The following is a 19,595-nucleotide window of genomic DNA, read 5'->3' as shown; positions in this document are numbered from 1 at the left end:
AACATCCATGATTTTTTAAATCAAAAGCTCAGATTTGAATTATAAAATTACAATTAACCGAAACTTACAAATAGGACATCGAGATCTTCTTAGGACTTTATGATGAGTTCATTCTAACAAAACCCAAACTATGGGTACCAAAGAATTTGAAAATGAAAAAGCAGCCAAAGGAAAGAGGCAAGAACTTGGAATTGGCAGTTTATCTATTGAGCAAAAGAATAAGACTAGCGAAAAAACCCAAAGGGATCACAAAGAATTAGGCCTTTTAATTTGATAAGGCCATGTTTGTTTTCTAGGAAAAATTTTAAGCTTGATTGCTTTTCTTTTTTTTGTTAATTGGGTAAATTAAAATATTACGGATTGAAACATAATTTGGTTGTTGTGATTTTTTTATTTTTATTTTTTTGTGTTTGAGTTTGATTTTTGTGTTCCCTGTTCTGAAATCTGAACAAGTTAATTTGGGTTTTTTTTTTTTTTTTAATAATTTAATATGATGTGGTGGTACAGTTGGCCATATAGAAAATAATTTTTCATTATTCCATTTGACACATCAACTTTTTTTATCCTAAATATAACATTAAAGACTAAATTAACTTAATACTAAAAATGTTAAGAAGTAAATTGACTCGATTAAAAAGTTAAAAACCAAATTGACAATCGGTGTGAAGGATAGATATCGACTTTGTAATTTACCCAAGAACAAATGAAAACAGCTTGATGTTCATTTTAGAACCTAGCTCTCAGAGGTATATAAACAGCTTGATCTAGCAGTCATTAACCAATAACGTAAAGAACAGAGAATGTAGATAGATTGAAGATGAAGAAGCCATCTTGTTTTTGTACTATTTTCACGCAGTTGTCTCTTTGCTTTGCTCTCTACCTTGCTCTCAACTTGGGTCAGCCTATTTACAGCAAGAGAAGTGATAGTAGAGCTCTTGATCTTTACTTTATCAGTGTTAGAGGGGGTTTCAGACCTCTTAAGCAACAAACCCAGCTTCTAAAACTGGTCAATCCCTCATTTTACCTCATTCAATTCTTCTGTTTCATGAATATATGTTATCTTATATGTCTTATGGTTTTTAAGGTTTTGTGGGGATGGTTTTTTTGGTTTTTGTTTGTGGGTATGGCTTATTTGGTCTTTATTTGTTGAATAGTCGTCAATTTTGAGTGAGCTTTTGGGTCCAAAATGATAAATAAATTAATGAGCACAAGTAAAAGTTTTGATTGTGCTTCTCTTGCTACTGACTCTTAGCAACCAACCCTGACTATATTGGTTTCCTGTTTACTTTATGAAAGATTTCATATTCCAGAAATAATATTGTTTTCATTGTCTCTGGGGGAATGAATTTTGATTGTTTGTCAGTAGTGATTAAAGGGCCACTTTCTGTTAAATGCTAGAAGAATTCCTGCTTTTTACTGTCTATAGCCTTTGATTAGCTTTCTTACTTGAGTTGTAATGAAGATACTTTGTTGATCCCATGATTAAGTTGATATTTTTCATCATCTATAAGTATATGTATGGTTTGATTCTGTTTATTGATCAATTTCTTGTTCTTTCTTTGTAAATCTGATTTCAATAGATTGCCGCTTCCTTCACTCTCTCTGTATTTCTCTAAGTTGACTGTTCTGAATGTGTTCTTGTTGTCTATGAAGATGGAGAAAGTGGCAAAGGTTTACAATGTGAGTTTTGTGGTGAACACTAGTGAGCTGGGCGAAGACGATCCACTTATGCAGAATGTAAGATCTTTTTGTTTTTTTCCCACTAATTCAAAATGGTGGATATTATGCATCATTTCACCCTGAGCTGCATTGGTCTAGTTTGTTCATTCCCTGAATTAATTGGATGTATCGGCTTCAGCTATTTACAATAGTTTTACCTTAATTTTTTGCAGGGTACTATGCTTTTCCCATCACTGAAAGTTCCCTGGTATACCATTCTCTCTGCAATCAGTTCTCTGAACTGGGTACATTTGCATCACAAACAAATGTTTAAATTGCAATATTTTGGATTCTCATGTGATGTATGATAGTCACTGTTTTTAATTCAATCACTCTAGTCTTGTAATAAATAGTAACACTTGTAGGTTTACTACTAGAACATCTAAAGGACATGGAGAAAGTTACTTCCATGAGCAGATAAAGATACCTTTCGGGAATACTTTAGACATTATTGGTGTGGATACTGGGTCATTGCAGGTACATGTTTGTTGAATATATAGAATCCTTTATTTATTGACCGTTGAATTCTCTAATCTAGTCCATTGTATGCATCTCCCTTACACAGGTGCTAATATTTCAGTAATGCAGAATATATTTTACTTGCTAGCTGACTGTTCCCTGTATATATTGGGCCAATTTTGTGTTGTTTACCTATTCAATTTCAAGGTACATGCAAACTGTATTTCCCATAGGCGCTTATCTCTGGTGTTAAGGGGGTAAGATAGGGTTAGAGAGGTTATCGGATTTTATCTTAATTGTATTTTCCTCAGATTTCTACAGCTGCAGGTATAATCTAAGCCTCTTTCAAAAGGTGTTCAAGCCTTATATTGTTGCTTTTCAGGCAAAGGGCCAACCTCTCTCTTTTTATTTCTTGAGAGAGAGAGAGAGAGGTGCAGGGGTGGAAGTGGGGGAATAAATTTTTGCTTATTGATGATTACTAATGTGTGAAATCTGAATTGATGCAGGACAAAACTAAACAAAAAAAAGGGGGGGGGGGTTCATGGGTAGCGTTCATGCGGTATTATAACACCTTAGTTTATTTTGGGTTATTTAAGGTTATTTGGTCTTTTGGTTTATTTTTATTATGTATGGCTAGGAGTAGTCTGAATTAATGGTCATGATTAATTGTTTCTAGGTTTTCTCTTCTTATAAATTGAAGATAATGAGGTTATTGTAACAGCTTTTCTTTTATGTTAAAAAAAAATCGAGTCTTTGGCTTAAAAATTCTCTTAAGTACATACATTTTTTTTTTATTTAAAAAAAGAAAAGAAGAGGTTCTCTAAAGAATTTAGGTTTGCTTAATTAAACACCCAAGAAGAGGTTTTTCCTTTGTTTCTCTTTAAGAAACTTAGGCTTCTACAGAAGTAAATCATTGTCTCATTTTGCTCCAAATTGTCTCTATCATTTGATACACGAACGTGTACTTATTGCTTTTTGGTACACATAATTGCAACTAGGTTCTAGACTCCCATGGAGAGGTACATTACAATACTTGTATGCTTTGACCCAAAAATCCTATAAAAGTTTATTTGGATTGATTTGGCTCAATAGGGAATTATTGTCATGTGCTCATTCTATATTTGCTCCTTGTTTGATGACAGTAGGAACAGTTCAAATAATTTATGCAGCTTCAACATCTCCAGGTCAACATTTTTTCTTTTTTTAAAGCCTATTCCTCTGTATTGTATAAACTACAAATCTGTATATGTCTGTGTTGGAAGAAGCTTAACAAACTGTTGGAAAGTAAAAAGTAAAAATTATTTTGGTATCTTATTTCACAATCTTCCCTTGTGTACTCATTCATCATTATTCTAGGTTCTGAATAAACCCACCCAAATTGTAGCCCAGGGTGCAACAGGTTATGACTGAGACACAAAATTGAAGCCTGCAAACTAATAAAATTGGTTGTATCTAGCACTTTTTCGGGAATAATCTGACATTTTAATCTAAAAAAACATATTAATTTTTATACAAGCATGAAGGTAGCTCATTCAATTCATCATGGATAAGAGATTCTGGAAACTTGTGGATATCTCTCTGAACTGATTACCAATTTGGTTCTTTTAAATATAAGTTACATAGAACATATTCTTAAATTGCAATATTGATAAATTGAAGGTGAGACACAAGGCAAATTATTAGGATAAACTTAAAGTTTATATGAAATTCTGAGGGAATAATAAATAGAAGTAAAATATGATGGTGTTTATGAATTTGCAAGCTCAAGATGGTCACGTGCATGCAAAAAGTGTAACTTTCTGTGGTGATAAAATGTGAGGTAAGTATGAAGATTAGGTGTGGTATAGAGTGGATTATGGTGCTGCTGTGCTAGGATTTAAAGTGGACTTTAGAAGTTGGGAGTTTATGGGGTGTGTTACTTTTTTTGTTGTCATTATTCAGTCAATCTTAATAATGTAAATGATGTTGCTGTGTTTTCTATTCATTTGCTAATCCTTGTTTCTTATTATTTTCTTCATACTATTTCCTACCACTCATCCGGTAACTCCAATTCAATCTTTAGCTCTGCAATATTTATTGTTGAGTGATTTTTTTAAATCAAACTTGTGGTATATGAACTATACCGTCAGCACACTTTGATTGTCTGAGTAGTACATTGGCAGTGTTGTCCAATAGATGATAGATAAACTATAAATTGCACAGAATTTTCATTTTTTCTTCTTTTCTTTTCTCTTACGTTGGTGTGTGTGTGTTTTTTTTTTTGTTGAAAGGATTCAATGCTTACAGGACCATCAAGGGAAATTGGACAAAATCAGTTACATTGGCTGACAAAGATACTAGAAGCAACCAGTAGTAACTGGTAAGATTAATGTTTATTGTTTTGGCTGTTTATAGGCCTTGTGACCCTAAGAATTAGCAAGCTTTTGAATCAAAGCAGAAGCTATGAAATTTTGAAATGATTTTTCATTTTAAATCTTCTAAGATTAGCGTTTTAAAAACAGTCAGCTTCCTCTTCCAAAAACAGCTTTTCATTTTGATATTTACATAAAATTGGAATTTAGTGTAATAACATTTTGAAACCTTAAGAATTAGTTCTCCATATGTATTACCTCTTTTAATCACTGAATGTCTCTTTTGCCCTTTGTGACTCTAGGCGTATGGTTGTTGGATTCCACCCGTTGGTTGATTGTGAAGAGAACAAAGAGCAAGTGGAGGCAAAGCAATTTTATGAGCCTCTACGCCATATTTTTGTGAAATTTGGAGTTGTAAGTATTTGATCATTATATTTAATGTTTCTATGTGTAGTTCTCTCAGATCCAATGTTCTGAATTTTTGTATCTGCATAATTCTGAATGTGATGGCATAGAACTGACTAGAAATTTATGTACTTCACTCTCCAGAATGTGTACCTAAGTGGGCAGGGTTGTTCTAAACATGTCAATCATGTTAATGTAGCTTACATTGGGAATCCAACCCCAAGAGAGAATGAATCATATTTTACATCTGTGAAGGGAAAGTCAGTCTTTAATGGGTACTTACCTCTTTGCTCAATTTCAATGTTGTTCTACATTTTACTCCACAAATGCATACTTTTTCCTGACTTTTTCATTTTCTTCTGTTTCTCAGAGAATTGGTTAATGGGTTTCTTCTTCACAGAGTCAGCTCACTAGAGATTGTGGGTCTTCAATCTTTCTGCATTATGAATATATCTTTAAAAATTTGGGTAACTTTGGACAATTGGCAAGTTTGAATTAGTCTATTGTGTTCAAAATGGAATTTTGAACAACTAGTTGATAGTGTAACTTGCAAAAATGACAATAATCATTGAGCCACTTGTGGAATACAGTGGACTAAGAAAAAAGAAAAAAGAAAAAAAAAGAATGTAGTGGACTAATTCAACATCCATCAAATGTCTAAATGCCTAATAATCCCTTCTAAAGGTTGCCCAAAGCACCAAATGATTCATTTTTATGTTGCAGGTAATCTACTTTATTAACTCGGCTGGGGAAGTTGTGCATAAAACTGTACTCCAACAGACGGGTAAGGAGGTGATGTAAAATTTTTATTTGAAGCCATGATGAATTTGCTTCAATGTTTTTCCCCCACATGTACTTGAATTGTCCCCCAATCCGCAAAATATTTCCCATGTAGATGCCTTTTGTCTTCAATAGGCTTTCAACCCTCTGACATTATAGGTGTAAGTGATAATTCAGCTTGAATTTTTTTTTTCCTTCTTCGTGTAAACTTGCAATTTGTTTCTTATTATAAATGGTACCTTTAGCAAGATGTATGGAAAGAGTAAATGATCCACTTGAGGGGAATCGTGTGTTTAAGAGAGGAACCAACCACATGAGGATTTGTAAACTTTTCTCATAAAAAAATGAGGTTCACACAACTAACAGGCATCCCTAATGAAAAATTTCAACATTTCATGTTGACTAATTCCAGCATAAATAAAGAAAAATTTTAGGAGAAGTTGTTTGGTTTAAGTTTGAAAGGTCTTTCGGAAATGGTACTTGTCATTTTTTATAAAACACTGGAATCTGTGGGGGGATATTTGCTAAATTTAATGGTTAGAGAATGAGAAATGCTATTGGAGTAAGACAAAAGGAGTGAGCTATTTAGGATGGACTCGTGGAATTAGGGGTGGGAAGAAGATTATATTCATTCCAAATAAATTTATTTCATGATTCAAATTAGGGTAAATTCCATTTGCACCTTCTGAGGTTTGGGTTAATGCTAACCAAGTTCAAGACTTTTTAAAACTAACCAATGTGGTTCCTAAAGCCAATTTAGTCCCTAAAACATTTGAGAAAAAATAACTAACTGTTTAGGGACTAAGTTGGTTTAAGGACCAAATTGGCTAGTTTTGAAAAATCTTGGACATGATTGGCATTTGCCCAATTCTGAAGGTATGTTAGTGGAATTTATCATTCAAATTAAATATTATATAATGTCTTGTAATACTATTAGATAATAAAAAAATTAAAAAAAATTAAAAAAAAAACAAAAAAAAAAACCTAAAATCTTAATCTTCAAGTGAAATAGAGAAGTTAACTATACAATTGCATATTGGAAAAAAAGGGTAAAGTTAACGATGCTGTGAATGTTTGGTTTAGGAAATAATTTTAGAAACTTTTTATGAAAAAAAAAAAAAAACACTGATTATTTTGATGACTTATTACGAAAGTTTCCTAAAATGCTTGATTAACAAATGTCCTAAAAACACTTATTAATCACGAATAAATTTTCATTCAACATCTTCTTCCATATTGTTCATTGAATTGATCATTTGACCAACCTTGTACTCTACACAAGAAAAAAAATCTGAATCGTTTGGTTTGAGGCAGGAAAAAACTAAGTGGGACTGCAATTAGAAATTCCTATTAGCGGTTACTAAGGTCTCATGATATTCACGAAATTTTGAATTCAAAACCTCTTGCCAACATCTTAGATCCACCCCTAATAGATTTCTCCCGTAATAACCTGGTGTGTGAGGCAGAGAATTGCACTTAAAAGAAAGTATTAATTAACATTAGCTAAGTGCGAAACAACTAATACAAATGAGAATGATGCTGATTGGCATTTGATGAGTGACATTTATTGGTGGCTTCAAGCCTTCAACTTTCAAGAGAAAGAAACACAAAAAGACGCCAACACCCACCTATATTTTTTTTTACCCAAATTAACATTCGACCACAAACGTTTGGAAGTCGAAACAAAGGCCAAAAAAGGAAATGACACAGTTCCTATCCCTAGTCTCTGTAAATAAATAACACACTGAGCCGCTAGTCAATGAATCTAAGGGCTTTGCTTCTCCTTCTTCTTCTTCACACTCTTAACAGTTTCAGAAAGAGGGTTCAGATTGTGAATGGTTGGGTGGTTGCCCCTCTCTGAACCCAATGATTTCATCAACTTGCCCTTCAAATCAACCACCCATGACCCTTCTCTTCTAAACCCTACACCCAAAGATCAATATCAAAAACAAAAATAAAAAAAAATAAATATCATATCTCTCTCTCTCTCTCTCTCTCTCTCTGTTGCTGTGTTTTTGTTTGTGTTTGTATCTGTTTCTTTTTCTTCTTTCTTTTCAGATTCATGGCTCTCTCTTTCTCTCTCTCTCTCTCTCTCTCTATCTGGACACATATAATGAAAGAGGCTGTGACGATGGCTTTGTTGATGTTAAGAGTGTGGAAGATTCGGGTATAGTTGAAAGGGTCCGTTTTACTTGGCGGGGCGACCCGGATGGCCTCTTTGTGAATATTTTTATCACATCTAGGCAACCGGTTTTTGTTGCAGCCATGGCGGTGTCCCCTTTCGCTTGCCTGATTGGAGAGCCCAATCTGAGCCTCACCCATTTCCCCCATTTCTTTGTCTTTGCTTTTTTGTGCTTTTTTTTTTTGGTGTAAAACCAGTAGATCTAGCTTCTTTTGTTTTTGTTCTTTTCTGTTTGGGTACTGAGAAAATGAGGGAAAGTGATGAACATTTTCTCATTTTCAATGAAGTGGAGATGGTATTATACTTTGTTTGTGTCGATGCGCATGTTTGCTTCTACAATTTTTTTTTTTTGAATTTTTTCAGTTACCGTTCTTTACCGTTTTTTTTTAGTGGTTTTTGCTTTTGAGCTCCTTTCTCTTTCATTTAGCTTTATTGATCAAACCAAAGGCAGCTATAGAGATTTGGAATTTTGGGATTGATGAAAGTAGCTCTTTATTTCGAAGATATAGGGATAATTTTTAAGAGTTAAATGTCGCACCCACATTGGTAGAGTAAAATTAATTTCATTTTACTTAAGTGGTATCCAAACATTTTGAGAAGAAGATTTAAAAACCTGCATTTCTCTCTTCAAAACCTTAAAAGGAATTAGTTGAACTACAACATTTTACCACAAGTATTTTGTAGGAAGTGGGAGGATTAGTGGATGTGGTAAACCATTGGAATTATGATATATTTTTTTGGGTTAAGGGGTCACATTAATATCATCAACATCGTATTTGATTCTAAAAAAAATTAATGTTTTATTGGTTCAGTAAATGAAAATGTAACTCAACGAACCCAAGGTTTTTTAATTGTCATCAAATATTGTTGTTTTATTCTTGATAAAAGGTAGTATTTTTTTTTGAGAAATTATTTTTGATAAAAGGTTAGAACCAAATATTGCGGCTTGTTATCCTTTTTTTTTTTTTTTTGAAAGCAAAACCAACTTCATTCAATTAGCGGCTTGTTATCTTTAAAAACTCATAATTCTTTATCAGCGACTGACTTGCCTCACTTTCCACAATTTGTAATTTGATTTGAAGAGTTTCCTAAAGTTTCATATCGATTTAGTTTCATTCAACCTAATTCAAGTCTTTCTGGGGAATAGGCTCCAGATCATGTGGTACAGCTTCTAGCCAAATATCAAAATCACTAGCCATAAATTCAGGAAAAAAAAAAAAATCACTAGCCATAAGAGCTCTTCTTGCCAAAAATCACTATGTGGTGGATTTTCAACTAAAGAGTGAGATTGATCTTACAAGAAAGCGTGACATTACCATCTTTATAAGCATCGTTGTTCAAATCTTATATAGGATCAATAAGAGTGTTTCTCCAAATTAAATCATAGGATTGGATTGGAGAATTGTACTTCTCATGAATAAAAAAAAAAAGTAAAAAATACCTCTTTAAACTATATCCATTTTTACACTTATCATTGCTAAATTATAAGAATGCGTGCGTGTGCATGTGTGTATATATATATGATGGAGTGCAAGGTGTTATAGTAATAATTTGAGGGGTAAGTATGCATTCTTATCGTTTAGGGGAGACAAGTGTTATGTGGGTAATAATTTAGAGGGTATGTGTGCATTTTTTGATTCTCATAATTTAATAAAGTAAATGTAAAATGTGGTATAATTTAGAGAAAGAAAGTGTAACTTTTCTTAAAAACGTATAATGGTAATAATAATGTATCAAGGCTAACTCAAATATTTAAAACAATTCCTCATCTGACTGAGATAAGTATAAAATGAGGGGAATTTTTTTTTTTCTTTTTATGTGGGGCCACCGAAAAAATCTTGAATGCTCAAAAAGTTGGTTTTATTTTTGGCTTGCCAAATGTACTAAAAAATGGCAAGGGGGAGCCTTTAAGTTACAAACAGCTAAAAAGGCCCAATGATTTTTTTTTTTTTTTTTGGCCTTTTTTTTAGATTGATGAGAAATGGAAAAGATTCATAACTTTTACACTGTGTTTAGTTGGGGTGAATTTAGGAGGATGGAAAACATAGGAAGGAAAATGTTGAGGAAAACAATGGTTTCCACTGTTTGGCAAGCTGAGGAAAATAGGAAGGGAGGAAAACCTGGGAGTAAACTTTCTCTCCCCGACCCACAAATTTCATCCTCCCAAATCGGGAGGAAAAGCCTAGAGAGAAAATGCCCTCACAGCACTTTTTTACCATAATACCCTGTTCTGGAATCAAGTCAAAAAAAAAAAAAAAAAAAAAAAACAGAGAGAAAGCGCTGGAGAAAAAAAAAATGGAGAGAATGAGAGTGTTGGAGTCAAGTAAAAAAAACAGAGAGAGAGAGAGAGAGAGAGAGAGAGAGAGAGAGAGCGCTAGAGAAAAAAGAGAGAGAATGAGAGCTATGCTGAATGAGGAAGAAGATAAAAAAGAAGGGGGATAGGGATAAGGAAGGACAACATGTGGAAGGAAAAAAAAAAAAAAAAAAACGTATGGATGAAATGAAGGCTGGGAAAAGGGAAAATAATGTAATGAATAAAAAATCTTAATTGAGAAATGTTACCACAATATTTTCACAATAAATTTTAAGTAACAGATTATTATTAGTTAATATTGGTGAGTAAAAAATAATTTCAGTGGTGGGTTTAAATTAGAACTAATAACAACTTTTCATATAAATTTTGTTGTAAAAGTATTGCAAAAAATGTTGTGAACATAACACTTCTCAATAAAAAATATAATTGTTAGTAAATTTTATATTATTTAATGAGTACATATAAATATATTTCTTACCTATTATGTAATAAGGGTATAATAGTCAATTTATATAAACTATATTTTCTATCTTCTCATTTTTCTTTTCAACCAAACAAAAGAGTTTTCCACCCTCCTACTTTTCCACCCTTCCAACCAAACACACATGAGAGAAAACTAAATATTTTATATCCCCCCACTAATTTTCCATCCTTCCACTTTTTCACTTTTCCACTACATTAGCTCTTGCAAAGTCTTGTAAAATATAAAAAGTAGGTTATTTTACACATTTTGACCAAAAAAAAAAAACACTCACATTAGTGAGTGTAAAATTGTGCATAAATGCACAAGTGCTACAGTAATGGTGCATTCGTGCATATATGCACGGTTATTGTAGCTCTTCTATACATTATTTTAGTATTATTTCTCTTCCCTTACATTCTATCTTCCACTTACTCTCTCTCTCTCTCTCTCTCTCTCTCTCTCTCCAACTCATAAAAATATTTTTTATATAAAATATAGTGTATAATAGATGAATTGATGTGGGTGTTTTGTAAATGATGGTGTAAAATAGAAAAAGTAGGTTTTTGTGTAAAATATACAGAATCTTTTAGAAAAGCTGATGTGGTTGCTCTAAAACAAGAGTTAGTATTAAATGTCGTGGGGATATGTAACTCTCCTCTTGTCTTGTATGGGGTAAAATTTTCTCCAACAATGGAATTATGGTTTATGAATAAGAGGCCATTTAACTAATTCATTTGTAGTGATCTTTGTTTTTCTGAAAACATGTGAGGCTGATCAAAATTGGTATTTAGACAAGATTACCAAAACTTCTCTGATAAGATCCATTGAATGCATACTTTTCAATGTTGTTCTACATTTTACTCCGCAAATGCATACTTTTTTTTTTTTTTTTTTTTTTTAACGTTTTCATTGTCTTATATTTCTCAGAGAATTGGTTAATGGGTTTCTTCTTTCACTAGAGATTGTGGGTCTTCAATCTTTCTGCATTATGAATATATCTTTAAAAAATTGGCTATCTTTGGACAATTGGCAAGTTTGAATTAGTCTATCGTGTTCAACATGGAATTTTGAACAAATAGTTGATAGTGTAATTTGGAAAAGTGACAATAATCACTGAGCCACTTTGTGCAATACAATGGACTAAGAAAAAAAGAAAAAAAAAAAGGAATATAGTGGACTAATTCAACTTCCATCAAATGTCTAAATGCCTAATAATCCCGTCTAAAGCTTATCCGCACCAAATGATAGATTTTTATGTTGCAAATAATCTACTTTATTAACTCGGCTGGGGAAGTTGTGCATAAAACTGTACTCCAACAGAGGGGTCAGGAGGTGATGTAAAATTTTATTTGAAGCCATGATGAATTTGCTTCAATTTCAACACCACAAACCCCCCCCCCCCCCCCCCCCCCCAAAAAACATTTACTTGAATTTGTCCCCCAATCTGCAAAAATATTTCCCATGTAGATGCCTTTTGTCTTCAACAGGCCTTCAACCCTTTAACATTTATAGGTGTAAGTGATAATTCAGCTTGATTTTTTTTTCTTTTTGGTGTAAACTTCAATTTATTTCTTATTATAAATAGTACCTATAGTAAGATGTATGGAAAGATTGAATGAGCATCTTGAGGGGAATCATGTGTTTAAGAGAGAAACCAACCACCTGAGGATTTTTAAACTTTTCCCATAAAATAAATGAGGTTCACACAACTAACAGGCATCCCCAATGAAAATTATCAACTTTTCTTGTTGATTAATACCAGCATAAACAAAGAAAAATGTAAGGAGAAGTTGTTTAGTTTAAGTTTGAAAGGTTTTTTCAGAAATTCTACTTTTCATTCTTTATTAAAAAAAAAACTGGAATCTGCAGGGGATATTTGCAAAAAAAATTGGGTAGAGAATGAGTAATGCTATTGGTAAGACAAAAGGAGCAAGCTATTTAGGATAGGCTTGTGGGATTGAAAGTGGGAAGAATATCATATTCATTCCAAATAAATTTATTTTAAGATTCAAATTAAATAGTAAATAGTGCCTATTTTATTAGATCCAAAAAAACAAAAACACTAAAATCTTAATTGTCAAGTGAAATAGAAAAATTAAGTATGCAATTGCATATTGTAAAATAAGGGAAAAGTTAACGATGCTTGAAGGTTTGAATTAAAAAATAATTTCAGAAACTTTTTATGGAAAAAAAAAGTAATTGATTTTTTTTTATAACTTTTTGTATATATATTTTTTCCATGAAAGTGGTATCAAATTTTTTTTTTTTAAATATTCAATTAACAAATGTCCTATGAGTACAAATTAATTACAAATAAATTTTTATTCAACATCTTCTTCAATATTTTTCATTGAATTGATAATTTGACTAGCAATCTACTAAAAAAAAAATACAAATAGTTTAGTTTGAGGAAGAAAAAAAATCAAGTAAAATCACAATGAGAAATTCGTATTAGTGGTTTTGAAGGTTTCATAATTTTCATGAGATTTTGGGTTTGAAATTTTTTACTGGCATCTTAGAGCCACCCTAAGAGATTTCTTCATATAATTATCCGATGTATGTGAGATGTGAGAAATGTATAGGCCAAAAAAGGAGTAAGATACTCGAAAATGTTGGATAACTTTGTTTGTAAAAAGAATAAAATCGTATTAATTTTTGTTTTTAATGGGAAAAGTCGTATTAATTAACATTAGCATAAAGTGCGAAACGACTAATACAAATGATGAAATGAATGATGTTGATTGGCAATTAGGCATAGTAACATTTGTTGGTGGCTTCAACTTTCAGGAGAAGAAACACAAAAGACGACAACACCCACCTTTTTTTTCCCAAATTAACATCCGACCACAAACGTTTGAAAGTAGAAACAAAGGCCAAAAACGGAAATTACTCAGTTCATGTGCCTAGTCCCTGTAAATAAATAACACACCGAGGCTCTGAGTCAATGAATCAAGGGGCTTTGCTTCTCTCCTTCTTCTTCACACTCTTAACAGTTTCAGAAAGAGGGTTCAGAGTGTGTATGGTTGGGTGGTTGCCCCTCTCTGAGCCCAGTGATTTCTATCAACTTACTTAGCCCTTCAAATCAACCACCCATGACCCCTCTCTCCTAAACCCTAAACCCAAAGATCAATATCAAAACAGCAACAACAACAATAATAATAATAAATAAATAGCATATCTCTCTCTCTCTCTATCTCTCTCTCTGCTGCTGTGTTGGTGTTCGTGTTTGTATCTGTTTCTTTTTCTTTTATTTTTTTTTTCAGATTCATGACTCTCTCTTTCTCTCTCTCTCTCTCTCTGGGGACACATGTAATGAAAGAGGCTGTGACGATGGCTTTGTTGATGTTAAGAGTGTGGAAGATTCGGGTACTGTTGAAAAGATCCGTTTTGTTTGGCGGGGCGACCCGGATGGTCTCTTTGTGAATTTTTTTTATCACATCTAGGCAACCGGTTTTTGTTGCAGCCATGACGGTGTCTCTTTCGCTTGCCTGATCGGAGAGCCCAATCTGAGCCTCACCCATTTCCCCCTTTCTCTCTTTGTTTTTTTAGATCTAGCATCGTTTATTTTTTGTTCTTTCCTGTTTGGCCAGCGAGAAAATGAGGGAAAATGATGAACATTTTGAATGAAATGTAGATTTTATTTGTTATGTTTGTGCCTATGTGTGCTTTGCTTCTACGTTTTCTATTTTTCTTTACCGATTTTTAAGTGTATTTTTGGCATTTGAGTTTTGAATTGCAATTCGGAATTCCATTTCTCTTTCATTTAGCTCAATCAAATCAACGGCAGCTGGAGATTTGGAATTTTGGGATTGATGAAAGTAGCGCTTTTTTTTTTTTTTTTTTGGTTAAAAGGACATGAATAAAACAACTAGGAAGCCAAAATGGCTAAGTTCGCAGCTGATAGCCTAAAATAGTTAACCCCATTAAGAGCATTTGTATTGAAAAATTCCAATGTTACTTTATTTTACAATTCTAAAAAGGACATAAATAAAACAACTAGGAAGCCAAAATGGCTAAGTTTGCGGCTGATAGCCTACAATAGTTAACCCCATTAAGAGTATTTGTATTGAAAAATTTCAATGCTACTTTATTTTACGATTCTAAAAAGTCACTTTATCATTATATCATATTATTTTACAATACCTCTATATCCTAAACTTTTATTTTCATCTTTTACTCATTAAAATAATATATTTACATAATAAAATAATATATCTCAAAATTATATCTTTTCTCTCCCATTTCTCTCATTTTCAGCTCTCTTCCATCTGTAACTTCCGCCGGAGCCTTCATTTCCGACGAGGTGGTGAAATAGTCCAACAATAACCCATCAACTCAAACACCCAAAACTTCATAGATCAACCAAAAACGCATTAATCATCAAAACCCACAAACAAAAAATCCTAAATTTCACAACTCGGCTTCAATAAAACCCAAAACTTCATTCGCTCCATGACGAGCTCATACTCGCCCTGCTCCGGTTGTGGATCGTGGGTTGTGGATCGCGAATTCGTGATATGGGTTTCGCCATGCTCGATGGTTGTGATCCGGTGGGTTTCGCCGTGCTTGATGGTTGTGATCCGTGGATCGCGAATTCGTGATATGGTGTCACCGTGTTGGTTTCGCCGTGCTCGATGGTGTGATATGGTGCTGGGTTGGCTGTGCTCTGTGGTGCTGGGTTGCGGGTGGCTGTTTCGATTTTTGAGTTGACGTGATATGGTGCTGGGTGGCTATTTTGCCGTGGTGTTGGTTTTTGGGTTGGCGTGATATGGTGCTAGCTGTTTCGTCGTGATATAGTTTTTGGGTTCAACGATGGAGAGACAGAGACGAGAGATGAGAGACAGAGGAGAGAGAGGCAGATAAAATATTATTATTTTTTTACAATACTTGCTATGGTGCAATTCTATGTTTAGAATTACATTGTAGCAGTATTACAAAAAAATTTGAAATACTGCTATTTAGCATTCCCCAATGCAGATGGTTTTGGGGCTTAAAATTCCAAATTTTCCTTAGATTTGGCATTAGCATTCCCAGTGCTAATGCTCTAACATCAGAGCATAAAAACTCCTTAATAAAGTTTGGGGCTAAATCAAAAATACAAAATTCTTCCTCCATCGTGCTACCATTCCTTGCAAGCGCATCAGCATTACGATTTGCTTCTCGAAACACATGGCTCACCCTGGCATGAGGAATTTGGCTTAGCAGCAACCTGCAATCCACCAGAAGAGTAGTATACGCTGCATTAGTTTGGGAGTTAGAGTTAATCAAATCCACAACAACTTTTGCATCCAATTCAACTTCTAGATTTTGGATGCCAAGTTGGATAGCTAAAAACAGCCATCCCTAAGAGCCCAACACTCTGCTAACATGTTGGTACCAGTTCCTAGGGATCTTGAGAAGCCTTTAACCCAAAAACCAGCACTGTCTCTTATAAGTCCTCCTCCCCCAGCCTTGCCCCGGTTCCCCATTGAAGCTCCATCAGTATTTAGCTTAAACCACCCAACTGGGGGCTTATTCCACCTAACATTTACAACCACCTTGTTTCTTTGCATTTTTATTTTCCCCACACAAGAAAAATACTCCACCGCTTGAGTTATGCATTGTTTCTGCAGATTGGGGTTTAGAGCAACATTTTCAAAAGCCACCCGGTTCCTATGCTTCCAGAGACACCACAAGGCAAAAGGAAGATGTATGACCAGGGAGTATTAGAGTGGTGAGTAACTCTACTAAGACAATTGACCCTAAGCCAGTCCAAAAGATCATTGTTAAATGATCCAATCAAAGCTACAGGTGCACGGATTTTATGCCAGAAATCACGAGCAAAAACACACTCCCTCAACACATGAATGATTGACTCATTATGATTCTTGCACAAAGGGCATTTTCTTTCACAATCAATCCCTCTTGAGGCATGCTATTATGTATGATGAGCCAAAGGAAGTTGACAATCTTTGGAAGCATGTCCAACTTCCAAATCCACTGCCCTTGGAATGAGGGATTTTGTTCCTGCTCCAAGTTAGCAAGATCATAAGCTGACTTTGTGGAGAAATTACCATCCTTTGAAAATTTCCAAATTATAATATCTTTAGCTCTTCCAGCTTGTTGGCAAGGAATGGCTCGGATCTTGTCTTTAATACCCTGAGGGAGATCAAATGAGATAGCTTCCCAATTCCAACCACGACCTCCACTATACATAAAATCTGCAACAACCATTTCACTCTCTAGCCGAGTCAGTGGCCCTTGCACCTACTCCCTTAAGGATTGCCCCTTAACCCAACAGTCAGTCCACACATTTATTTTTTCACCATTGCCTACACCCCAACATATACCTTCTTCAAAGGTTTTAAAGCCCAGTTTCACGGCTGCCCAATTAGGAGATGCCGGCAACTTATCCGGATTTCTCGACCTTCTCCTATCTGCAGAACAATACTTCCCCAAAATCACTCTAGACCATAAAGCCTCTTTTTCTTGGTTCATTCTCCAGTTCAGCTTGGCTAAAAGGGCAATATTCCTCGCCCTTGCTACTTGAATTCCCAATCCTCCATTTTCCTAATCTGTTATAATCTTACTCCATCCAACCAAATGCATCTTTCTTTTTTCACTGGTGCTGCCCCAAAGAAAATCTCTATTAATCTTGTCCAATTTATCACATAAAATGGACTGGTAGAGCCCTTCCCTGCATCACATGATTAGGAATCGCTGCCATAACTGATTTGTCCCCACTTAGGCTGAGGCTCAAAAGAGTTATTGTATTGATGGAAACTTCCAAGGGATAATACAAGTTTCATAGGTCCCAACTAGTGATATTATCATGTGAAAGACAGATAGAGAGGAGTTTCACTTTTATACTCAAGTCGCACATAACATGTGGGAATAAGAAAGAGAAAAGACGTACAACTGAGGGTAGTTCTGGATGAGAGTAATTCTCTGGATGCTTCAATAATTTTCATCCACTGTTTTGTCCACAGTAATTTTGGATTAGATTAGACTCTATATGGTGAAGGTAGTAGCTAGGCTCGAAAATTTCCGAAAGCCTTTTTCAAAAAAGAAAATTCCGATGGTCCAGCAGACCAACTATACCAATAGGTAACATAGTGAGCAGTTTAGAAGGCAAGGCTCTTGTTTGGCAGGTTTTTTAAGAAGGCCAACGAAAGCACCATGAGAAGAAATAATGAGAAACAAACTCGATATGTTCCACATCACAGTGGAACTTCTTGGCGACCAGTGAAGAAGAAAGTTTCAACAGCTAGCGTGGTCTTCATCTTCTTCCTCCTTGTCAGTGCTTTGGTATTTCTAGGCTGGATTGATATTGCAAGTCTATATTCTTATATATTCTTTAATCCTTACAGTAATTTGTCATCAGCCTTATAGCAACTGAACTTACACACAGATTACACAGTCGACCTACCATTCTATTTGGGTAACAAAAACTTGTAATGGAATTACAAAAAAGTTTGTTAAGTCAATCACTTTTTCCTTAAGAAGCCTACGATATTGCTTTTGCAAATCCTTCTTTATAAATTATAATTTTATTTTCCTTCTTGCTATTGTTTTTTGGGGTATTTTTATCTTGTATTGCCTGCACTACAATCCTGGTGCTTATTTTCTTCATCTAAAAACAAATTCCATTAAAGTTTCCAAACCCCAAGATCCTAAAATTTTATATTTGAGACTTTATTCCCACAAAAACCTCGAATCCAATCTCCGAATTTACGCAAATAAAAATTTTTTCAAAGAAATTAATCTTGAAGTTGGAATTTTTTTTTTTTTTTTTTTGATAGGAGAAGTTGGAATTTTTTAATTAGTAAGATACTCGAAAATGTTGGATAACTTTGTTTGTAAAAAGAAAAAAATCGTATTAATTTTTTTTTTTTTTGATAGGAAAAATCGTATTAATTAACATTAGCATAAGTGCGAAACAACTAATACAAATGATGAAATGAATGATGCTGATTGGTAATTAGGCATGAGTAACATTTGTTGGTGGCTTCAACTTTCAGGAGAAGAAACACAAAAGACGACAACACCCACCTTTTTTTTCCCAAATTAACATCCGACCACAAACGTTTGAAAGTAGAAACAAAGGCCAAAAACGGAAATTACTCAGTTCATGTGCCTAGTCCCTGTAAATAAATAACACACCGAGGCCCTGAGTCAATGAATCAAAGGGCTTTGCTTCTCTCTCTCCTTCTTCTTCTTCACACTCTCAACAGTTTCAGAAAGAGGGTTCAGAGTGTGTATGGTTGGGTGGTTGCCCCTCTCTGAGCCCAATGATTTCTATCAACTTACTTAGCCCTTCAAATCAACCACCCATCACCCTTCTCTCCTAAACCCTAAACCCTAAACCCAAAGATCAATATCAAAACAACAACAACAACAATAATAATAATAAATAAATAGCATATCTCTCTCTCTATCTCTCTCTCTCTCTCTGCTGCTGTGTTGGTGTTCCTGTTTGTATCTGTTTCTTTTTCTTTTATTTATTTATTTTCAGATTCATGACTCTCTCTTTCTCTCTCTCTCTCTGGGGACACATGTAATGAAAGAGGCTGTGACGATGGCTTTGTTGATGTTAAGAGTGTGGAAGATTCGGGTACTGTTGAAAGGATCCGTTTTGTTTGGCGGGGCGACCCGGATGGTCTCTTTGTGAATTTTTTATCACATCTAGGCAACCGGTTTTTGTTGCAGCCATGACGGTGTCTCTTTCGCTTGCCTGATCGGAGAGCCCAATCTGAGCCTCACCCATTTCCCCCTTTCTCTCTCTCTTTGTTTTTTTAGATCTAGCATCGTTTATTTTTTGTTCTTTCCTGTTTGGCTAGCGAGAAGATGAGGGAAAATGAGAACATTTTGAATGAAATGTAGATTTTATTTATTATGTTTGTGCCTATGTGTGTTTTGCTTCTGCGTTTTCTATTTTTCTTT

At 34.3% G+C, this 19,595-nt stretch overlaps 1 protein-coding gene and 1 long non-coding RNA gene across 4 annotated transcripts; one reads left to right on the top strand and one right to left on the bottom strand.

The window, feature by feature from the left end:
* The first annotated feature begins 693 nt into the window (after positions 1-693).
* LOC126715591 (uncharacterized) lies at positions 694-11,751 on the top strand. 2 transcript variants are annotated; one of them, XM_050416275.1, is made up of 9 exons: positions 697-1,006; positions 1,654-1,737; positions 1,893-1,927; positions 2,085-2,196; positions 4,449-4,537; positions 4,832-4,943; positions 5,079-5,209; positions 5,305-5,353; positions 5,658-5,964. In XM_050416275.1, the coding sequence occupies exons 1-9, from the start codon at positions 818-820 to the stop codon at positions 5,733-5,735; spliced, it is 879 nt and encodes a 292-aa protein (XP_050272232.1). In that variant the 5' UTR covers positions 697-817; the 3' UTR covers positions 5,736-5,964. The 2 variants fall into 2 exon arrangements, with proteins under 2 accessions (XP_050272233.1, XP_050272232.1); XM_050416276.1 differs by lacking the exons at positions 5,305-5,353; positions 5,658-5,964 and adding an exon at positions 11,601-11,751 and having other exon boundaries at positions 694-1,006.
* LOC126715592 (uncharacterized) lies at positions 7,691-19,349 on the bottom strand. Of its 2 annotated transcripts, none has more exons than XR_007651881.1 (2): positions 19,206-19,349; positions 7,691-7,814 (listed from the first exon to the last, which is right to left on the bottom strand). It is a non-coding gene; the product is annotated as an uncharacterized LOC126715592 (long non-coding RNA). The 2 variants fall into 2 exon arrangements; XR_007651882.1 differs by lacking the exon at positions 19,206-19,349 and adding an exon at positions 13,979-14,048.
* Positions 19,350-19,595: the final 246 nt, after the last annotated feature.

This window comes from Quercus robur, chromosome 2 (assembly GCF_932294415.1).
Source record: "Quercus robur chromosome 2, dhQueRobu3.1, whole genome shotgun sequence".
In the NCBI taxonomy this organism is placed as follows: domain Eukaryota; kingdom Viridiplantae; phylum Streptophyta; class Magnoliopsida; order Fagales; family Fagaceae; genus Quercus; species Quercus robur.
The sequence above is the reverse complement of the archived record's forward strand: the minus strand, read 5'-3'. Positions and strand labels throughout refer to the sequence as shown.